This window comes from Acyrthosiphon pisum, chromosome A1 (genome assembly GCF_005508785.2).
Source record: "Acyrthosiphon pisum isolate AL4f chromosome A1, pea_aphid_22Mar2018_4r6ur, whole genome shotgun sequence".
NCBI lineage: Eukaryota > Metazoa > Arthropoda > Insecta > Hemiptera > Aphididae > Acyrthosiphon > Acyrthosiphon pisum.
In genome coordinates this window covers 163,594,356-163,604,672 of record NC_042494.1, presented here as the reverse complement: position 1 = coordinate 163,604,672, position 10,317 = coordinate 163,594,356, and the positions used below count along the sequence as shown (strand labels likewise).

Here is a 10,317-nt window from a genome sequence, read left to right as displayed (position 1 = left end):
TACAAATAATAATGGTTTATAAAATTATAAAATTTTAATCATATATATGCCACGGTCAAAAAAAAAAAATAACTGTGGGCCAACGGTCCTATGCAACATGGAACGTGATACACTGACACGTGAATTAAACTTTTTGACGGTTTTGCAGCTGTTGTACAGTAAAAACGGATATCCGGCGAGTAAAAAAACGAAAAAAAATTGTAAAAAATACAATTCAAAAAATACATTATATTTAATAAAAAAAGTAAGTATTCCTACAATATTCGTGTTCACTGTTTTATTAGAATGATATTTGAAAAATAAAACGAAACGACAATTATATCATAGCTCCGTTCATATGCATGCTCGCTCAGTTTGTGAATTCATGGAGGATACATATTGTGCATGTGCAATGCAAATGCAGTCTTTTATGATATGACCTGCACTATAATAAGCCTTGCTCTGCCTGTATGCAGTGCAGGGCCAGGGTGATTTGAGCTCGGACTCGGGCCCCCTGGTCCCGGAGATCGTCCGCCCGCTCCTTGAGCAATTTGGTCCGGACACGGACATGAGCCAGGGTCTCGTCCCTGGTGTACTCGACATAACATCCCAGCCCCACGCACACCAAGAACGTCCGGACGTCCGCGTTGGCCTGCATGAAGAAGTCGCACCCCACATTGACACGGGTCTTCAAGGGCTTGCCGGCCGGAAGTTCGCCAGCCAGCTGGCTCATTGTGTCTACGGTGTTGCGCACGTCTTCCAATTCAGAAATCTGGTCGTTGATCACATCCAGTGCGGCCGAGATCTGTTTTAGGCTGTCTTTGAGCACGTCGTTGATGAACGTCTCGAACTTGGCCACCCGTTGCTCTCCCGATTGCGACTGCGACGATGATGACGACATATTTTTTTTATAATTTCTTACCGTTTTGTTTTAGTATAGTACTTCTTTCTCTTATTCACCTGAAACACATTTATTTAATCATATCGTTATTATCCATGTATATAAAGTACCTACTCGATTTTGAACGACTATATAAACTGAGGGGTCAACTACGAAACTCCCCAAAATCGTAACAATAAGTCCCTCTTAAAAAAAAAATATGACACGGAGTTAGTTTAAATTATATAAATAAATACGCAGCCGGGAGGCTTGAAGTCTCCATGCATTTATTTTCACTTCAAACTAATGACAGCTGATTAAGTACACGAGGTTTTGCTAAACGTTTGTGATTTTTTTTACCTATACCTACCATTTATATTGTACAAACACTTTTTCTTATATGGTGCAAGATATCAGGAAATTGAGTCTGTAGTAAATTACTTTCAGATAACATTCACCACGTACGCTGCTGTCCTTCAAACCTGGGTGGACTATTTACTTTTCATACACCGAACCCATATTATATTCACGACCGGACATCAATGCAGCACTAACATTCAAAATATATTATTTAGGCGGTAAGACCCGTATTTCAATGTATTGAGGACGTCTATTCCTACATAGGTTATAAGTATGCGCAAAAAGCAAGTTGGCGAATAATGCGTTTTCGATTTTTTTTCCCATCCCTAAAGTGTCGATTCATTAATATAGTTACATCTTGTATATAAGCTGTAAAAGTATACATTTTATATATTATTCAAGATTTATACGCACTGGTCCTACAGTATACGCCACACTAAATTATCTCGTTTGAACATGCAAATTGCAATAATTTGTGTTCTTAGGGCAGTTGTAGTACCGGCAACACTATAGTTAGGTACCTAACTTATGTGCGGGCGCAGAGACCGCAGTGCCAAAAACCACTTTCATCGCATAGTTCTTAGACGAACTCGAGATCCCGTGTTCTTCGAGGGCGTTGGTTTTCTAATTATTATTATTGGAACTCAGATAAAAATATAAAAAGGTTTATAATCGTGTGACTTCACCCCTGGTTTATGCTACTTAGTTCTCCCACTAATATTCATATCGAATTCATATGTATCGAAGTTCGACTACAGAGTCTGAACTTAACATTATTTTTTCTTTTATCTTTTTTTGATAGTACATTATAGTAACTATATATTATGCGCGTGGCTTTAATGAACCGGAAATTATAAGTTGTTCTACCCTCGTCATATAAATCGGTTTAATGTGAAAAACCAAATGAATAAGTTGCACAATAAGTTATACGGCTGGCTTATGGAAAGTTAAAAACAAGTGCGGTGTATGTTTCCGTAATGATCTTTGATTTTGAGACAACGAAATGTTCGTATTTTCTCATAAACATTATAAACCCATTCAAGTATTTTAAAATTAAAAATTAATATGTTTCAGTACATAATATTAATATATATTATATAAAGTATAAACACACCAATAAATAAGGAAATACACAAACAAATCACTTTAATGTGTAACAGGCAACAGCTTACATTTTTTCAAATGTTTTGAAATTAGAGATTCAATAACAACCTGATAATAATATTAATATTATTATTATTATTATTAGTAAAAAAAAAAATTGTGGGTGAAATGAACAGTATAAATCAAAGAAATGTAATAAATTATATTTTAGTAAGTGGTTTTATATGTATTCTTATATATTGAAGCAAATCAATATTTACAATGAACATATTTTGCATTATTAAACAATGATAGTAAGCGAATAATAAATATAACACCCTACCTACTAGTTGTTAAAGAAAAAATAAAATCAAAATTTAATTAAATTTAAATACACATTTACATTTATTTTAATTCTGATTTAAATAATACGCAGTGGTAAAATAAAAAGAAAAAAAACTTAAAACTACATAGAAATTTATAAATAAAAAATAAGATTAAATATTTAATTTTATAAATCATGGTATTTATTAGTAAAAATAAAAATATGTATTCAATGTTAACTTTCGACATACTTTTTTCATTAAGCCTTGGGCTTTAGTTTAAATAACATGATATGCTCCAAGTTTTTACTCATTAATTAAGCATTACTAACATATACGTGTTTATAAATAAAATGCCAAGTTCTAAATCTACACGACTGTTGTTAACAACATTCATGCTTTTACAGAATTGATTTTCTACCTATTACCTATTACCTTTTGCTTAGAAATATTAAATGGATTTATTTCGTAAACTATTAATTCTTATTCGTTTTATAATTTATACGTCACAACATGAATATAAATTAAGAAAGTTGTACAATTCTCAACATACGATTTAATAGCGATTGTAAAATACAGATATATATATATTATAAGATATAATGAATAATGGAAATGTGGTATTGATAATTTATATTATGAGTGCTTAATATACACGTTATGTAAAATACAACGAACTCGTAATATGTGAAAATTGTAAATTTTCTACGGCTTAGGTTGATAATAAGTGTGTCGTTAGTCGTTTCCATTTAATATTATTTACTTGTACAGTTGTACCGTAATCTAAGTACCCGGCCGCTACCTATCAGATTTGTTTTTATTAATAATAATATAGTTGCATGCGAATAATTGTTCTAATATATACCTACTCAGTACTCTATATTAAAAACATTAAACAACATTAAAAATTTTAATACGTAATATTATTAAGTAAAGTTTCTATTTATCTTTTAATTTTTATACCTATTTATCTTGACATTTAGCCATTGAATCAGTTATTGTTCGTTACCGTCATTAGTAAAAACAATGGCTTTTATATACAATAAGTAACTAAATTTTGATTGCCTGTACGTGATAATATTATACTTACACTATATAGGTTCATGAACATTGTACATCATTATACTAACATAAAATTCTTATATTATTATTATGGTATTAACTTTAAAAGGCAAATAATCCAGAACTGATAAAAAAAAAACAATTTAATAGTTTCTAAAGAAATATTATATTATGTTTTTGCATTAGTAAAAACGAATGAAATATTATTTCTGATATGACTCAAATTCAATTACTAATAAAAATTCCATTAAATTATAATACAAGTATTAAATTATTTCATAAAGTAAAACGGTAGAGAGTTTGAAAAGTTTTCAGCGAATTTTTAGAATACATTAGTTATACTTTTAGAAAACTTTATAAGAATATAGCGAAAAAAATATTTTAAAACTATTTTGCCAGTATGATATTATCTACATTTTTTAATAAGTAAATAAGAGATGACTTAGGTCATTGACAAAGGCGATGCAGTTTATTTTACGAACACGTGAATTGAGATTCCCATAGGTATCCGGTATATACTAAATTTGTACCTATCCATGTACCTATCATGTTTTTTTTACAATTTAGATAATATATAATAATACAATATGCTTTAAAACGAGGTTACCATTGTTCTTATAGTAGGTATATGGAAACAATAATCAAAAGTTTTAGTTATTTCCGAACAGTGATTAGGTAGTAGTTATAATACCTAATAGTAACTTCCTGCAGATTATTACAAATTACAATTGTTTTAAACAGTCAGTCGTAAGCAATTTACTGCACAGCTGGTTTTATTTCAAAATAATTTCGAAGATGATAATTATAAAAATTAAAAAAAAAAATTGTAATCAACAAAATTGTTAATTATTAGTTTTTGTTCAACGTTACTAAAATATAGTACGCATAATATTTATGTATCATATATTTTGAACGAAATATACGCATTTATAATTTAAAAAAAACAACATTAAAAAATGAATCATTAACACTTAACGGTCTTGAAAGTTGATATAAAAAATATGCATTACTAAATAAATTGGCTGTTTTAGGATACAATATATTATATTTATAATTATGATTAATCCATAAAGTACACGAATTGCGCTATCATTATATTTTTAACGAAATTTAAAGAACGCATGTTGAGTTAATTAACCAAATAAGGTCTCTTGATTGCAAATTGTGTTGTTGTTTTTTTTGTTTTTATAATAGTAATTTATTTTTTATAAATTATATTAAGTATATAATTCAACAACTGTAGGCTGTTTTTCAAGTTCATCTACCTGATGAGTAACAAATTATATGAGTGTCTTGGTATATTATGTCGAAATAAATCGAAAGAAATATAAGAGTTTATAGACAACGGTTATTAAACTCATCATTATTATACAATATGCACCAGGTTTAAGGACTTGCAATAAAATGATAAATATTGAATACGAGTAGATATATAGGTACTTAGACGACGTCTCAGCTTATAGTGAACTATTATTATGAAAAAGTGCCAACTCCAGAATAATTTTAGTACCTACGAATCGTTTGGAGAACACTATTTTTTCCTCCCTACAAGAGTGATGATCCTTACATTTTTCGATCACCGTGCGCAGTTCGATGTCATACACATGTCGGTGTGCGCGCGTGTATGTGTGTACAGATTGAATTATAAAGACAACCACGACGACGACGACGACATTGTCCCAAAGCAAGTCTTACAAACTTCCCATAGCACTATACTTTCCCGGATCCCCGCCGCTCCATCATCCCCGACCGCAGTGTCACTAATGAGGTTAGTTCGGTGGAACGTTTGTACCCTCGAAGTGTAAAGCGTGTGTGTATGTATATGTCTGTGGTGTGTCAGTCTACGGCAGTAATATTGGCAGAATGAAAAAGAGATTGCAAATGCCACAGAGAAAAACGTGTCCAATTATCGCCGGTCTCGGCAACGGCGGATCCTTCTCCCATATCTCGTGGTACGCAAGTGTATATATACTCCAGCTATTTACCTACCGTTTTTCTTCATATACATTGTACGTAAAAAAAAAAAATAAAAACATTACAATGTGATTGCCTTGGACACATTAATCCTAATGAATCGATAAAATTTACAAATTGAACGTAAAAATAAAAAATAAATGAAAAAAATCTACGGAGTAATCGAAAGTTTTGCGGAGATAATATATATATTGTTATACTTCGAACGAACATTTTGGAAACTCGAGCACGTGATTTGTTCGTCGGAGACGTTATTTTATTGGATCTTGTTAGAAGAATTTATCAATCTCAAATATATATATATATAATAAATTATATTAAAAAGAAAACCGTTGTTTACGGACGATTCGTTTAATTCGTTATAGAAACGCAATTTACAAAAGAATACAAAATCAATTATCCATTAAAAAATACCTGTGTTTAATTTACTTATACGGCGTATTGTTAATCACGGTTTTAACGATTTCGTGTTATAAGGTTGATTTGTTTGAATTTTATTCTGAACATTAATTGTGTCTTTAATTTTATCTTTCATTAAATAAGATGACAATATTCAGTAATTATAAATATGAAGCATATATAAATTATAATATAGCATAAACATGATTCATATTATCGGCGTCTAACTGTATATAAGTGTATACTATATAATATCATAATAAGTACATACATTATATATTAATAAAATAATATATTATTATAGAAATGACGAAATGACTATGGTTATTTTCAAAAATAGTAAACATTTTTATCTCACAAGTGTTTTTTTAAATATAGTCGTCAATTAACTTCAAGTAGAATTTTACATTATACCTATCAAAATACATCTCAAGAACGTACTTGAAGTTCTTGAAAGATTATGTCAAAAACAATTTAAACTACTTACTAGCTATTAAATCTATAGAAGTCCATAGTGTCGTTCCCGAGAAATGGAATTACCTATTGGTTTTATCAAAGAACTTTAGATATTAATTCGTGTTCGTTAATTGTATTGTTTGAATACATTAACTATATAATGATCAATTTAAAAACAAACACATAAGTACGTTTTAAATATTGTTGATTGTCGAATTATTGATTACAATGTATAATAAAGTTATACGTCTTAATAATGATTAATGAATATCAGCTAAAAAGATAATATATCTCTTTTTATTACCTATTTTTTTTAATTACATATTAATATGACGTGTACGTGGAAATTTACCATATAGACATAATATATAATTAGTTATGATTAAGATTCTCTAAATGTATCGAGCTAAGTGGGAAGTTAAAAAAAAAACATGTGTGCAAATACCCAGGAAAATAATTTAGTTGCTTAAAATAAATAAATAATTCACAGAGAGTAATGTAAATATTATGTTCACAAAGTATTCTCAGCGTTTTATTTTCACATGAACATAAACAAATTTTACTCTCACAATATATTAATTTAACTGTTTTTATAAATTCAATGACAATAATATGAGGTTAAATATTTTATATTTGATTCAGCTATAGAATAACAAAAAACACATGAGATTTTGTTTAAATATATGAATTTAATCATATTATTATTAATTATAATTATTGTGGAAGGCAAATTAGTATATAAGTGAAATTTATAGTGTGTACCTACTGAAATTATAATACTCACTATTTAAATGAGATTTATAGTTTTTAAAGATAAAAATTACATTTTTGTTTATTAAATCACTAAACGACAATGGTTATCCTTTAGTCATTTTTCTTTAGAATTTTATTTTACACTTATGTTAGTATAAATAGAATAGGCATAAAACCATAAATCACAGAAATTAGATAATTCCATGGGCAAACTTCTTAGGTATTGTAATAAAACACAATCCTATTTATACTAGAGGTAGAATTGGTTGACTATGCAGTCGATTTCACATTTGATACAAGTGTACACTGTACAACTATTGGAAAAATCGGTTAATCAATTAAGATATGGTGTCCTTGTATTGTCTAGACTAATTATACAACAAGTCTGGACGGTAGACAGAAAAAAAGTAAGAAAGAACGAAAAGTCAAAAAAATATAATGTTTGAAAAAAGTTAATTAATATTTATTTATAATGTACCTTCTTTTAGACTCTGAGCCTTCTAGGAGGATTGCCTGGTATATTTTCGGAGTCAAGAGCATGGGTCAGTATGTTTAAATAATTTGCAAGGCAGGAGAAAAATATAATATATAAAGATTTTGTTAATTTGAGACTATTTGGATTTCAAAGCCCAAATGTATTAAGTAGGTACTATTATGTACTAACCTATCTAAATCACAATAAAATAGATTAAAATCGTATTACATTACTATTGACAAAAAATAATAACATCTAATTTATTTTTTGTTAAAATCCTTAATAATGTTATTTCATAACGCATTTCGTATAGATAAATTGTACCTATATGCCTTTAATGTCATGATATTCAGATACCAGGAAAAGACTTGAAATGCCCGACAACATCTTCGAAGCCCTCAACCCAACAACACATGACAACACCACAAAATAATCGCATTTCTTAAACAAATTGATATGTACAACCTAATTTAAGGAGCTAGTATACAAAAAAAACCAATTTATATGTAAAACTAAATTAAGAAACTGTATCATTTCTATGTAACTAAATACCTAATTTTTTGTCGCAAGCTAATAACCTTAGCAGTTGAAGCTGTACCATGAATAAAATAAAAAAAAAAAAAATGTCATGATATTCGTTGAATTTGTTGATACTTAATAAATAATTATTTTTCCAACATATTATAATTTCTAAGCCAATAAATACTTTTCTAATCAGAAACAGAGAACTGTTCCCACAGGAAAACGGTATAGATCAAAATTAGACGGGGTGAAGGTATTAATGCCTAACAATCAATATCGTTTTTCATTATCCTTCGATTTTGTTTCTTTCAATATTTTCATTTCGATGGCATAATAATACTTTGAATGTATAATCAACTTAAAATCTTGATAAAGTTTTTACGAGGAAAAAGATCTAACTACCTATCTAAAATTTCGACAACTATAAAATATTTTGTGCGATAGGTAAAAATAATATATACTCATTGTAATTAATGCACAGAATAATATAAAACGATATAGTGTGCATAAGCGTAACTAGGGGAGTGTAAAAGGATCTTCAGCACCCCCCAAGTTCCAGTTTAGCACCCTTTGTAAAAGGTCAAACTATCATTATTCTAGTGAAATACCATAAATTTTATGTTTTTAAAATATGAAATATTATAGCACCCCACGTTGTAGAGGTCTAGTTGCGCTTATGATCGTGTGCCGTATACGGGATGATAATAATTTTGGATGACACCATTTCACGAGCGGGAGAACGGAAACAACATACAATGTAAAAACAATTGGATGGTATACCTTTTAAAACAGATGTTTTAATAATACCTTTATCTCGGCGTTAATTCTATCACCGACAACGACCACATCAGGTATAAGTAGTAAGTACCGCAAAATATGAGTTTAAAATTATTATTATTATATCTACTCTCTCGCGTGCGTTCGAAAACAGTTCGATTGTTTGCAGTAAAAACGGTTTTGAAACAATAATCGAATTAAAGAAAAACGGGTACCTTCAATAGTTTGTTTGTTCTGCGAGAACTCAACTCGAGTGCTCGGTCGTCCGTAACGATTTTCGTACGTTTACGCGCGTCTAACGAAAACTCCAGCTCGTTTTCACAGAGGACGATTTCGCATCGCAAAAACACTGTTCATTTTGTAACGCAATTCGATTATCACCGCGGTATACGTGGTAGTGTGGTACACATATATAGATACCACTACCACGTAGGTATACTATACGATGGGAGTCGTCGAAAAACGAACGGTTTTCACGCTCTAAGCAGGCGCGCATCCCACAGTTGTAGAGAGGGAATAGGTTTTCTTTATTTGCCCGTCGTTGGATATTTTCAAAAACTCTGTAGTACACTATACTACATATTATTACGTATCTATAATATTATATATTATTATCTGCATTTCGGAAACGCAAGTCGAGTCCGTCACGCGGTCCGCGATGATACGCGCGGTAGGTTCACGCCCCATGCAATTATTATTATTCCGAAAACAGCTGTTTTTCGTTATAACACTTAAACACGTAGGTAACTACGTATTTTTTTTTTTTTGATATAAAACAATAACGAACAACCTATATTATATATACGCGCTCGTATAATAATAATAATTGCGAGCACACTCGGGACCATCAATAATTATACACGCGACGAATCGCATCTGGGTTTGGGTGTGTGTGTGTGCGAGTTGATCATTATTATTATATACATGGTCGTACCTACTGTATAATACGATAATTCACTGTATATTGTAACATATTACATATATATATATATATATATAATATATTGTGTCAGTAAACTGAGGCCGCGTGCGTGCGTGAAAACAAAAGACTCGGCTTTTATTAAATATATATTTTGGTACTGTTGGGGGGGGGGGGGGGTACCCTAGTGCCAACCTATACAAAACGAAATGTATAATATATTACATACACGCATGTGTATATAGTATAATATATTATTGTATAATACCCGTTTGTGGTTCGTGTCTTGAAAATGAAAACAATTGAGAACAAAAAAAAGCGGTCTATTCTCTTGCATATTATATAGGTAATCACA

The 10,317-nt window shown here is 30.1% G+C and overlaps 1 protein-coding gene across 2 annotated transcripts in view; it reads right to left on the bottom strand.

The window, feature by feature from the left end:
- Nucleotides 1–208: 208 nt before the first annotated feature.
- LOC100169204 (protein UXT homolog) overlaps nucleotides 209–10,317 on the bottom strand; it is a 70,327-nt gene continuing 60,218 nt past the window's right edge. For both annotated transcript variants that reach the window (XM_008185047.3, XM_029488747.1), the window contains one exon: nucleotides 209–939. In XM_008185047.3, the coding sequence (XP_008183269.1) occupies nucleotides 425–880 (456 nt within the window). In that variant the 5' untranslated portion in view covers nucleotides 881–939 and the 3' untranslated portion in view covers nucleotides 209–424. The remainder of the gene's footprint in view (nucleotides 940–10,317) is intronic.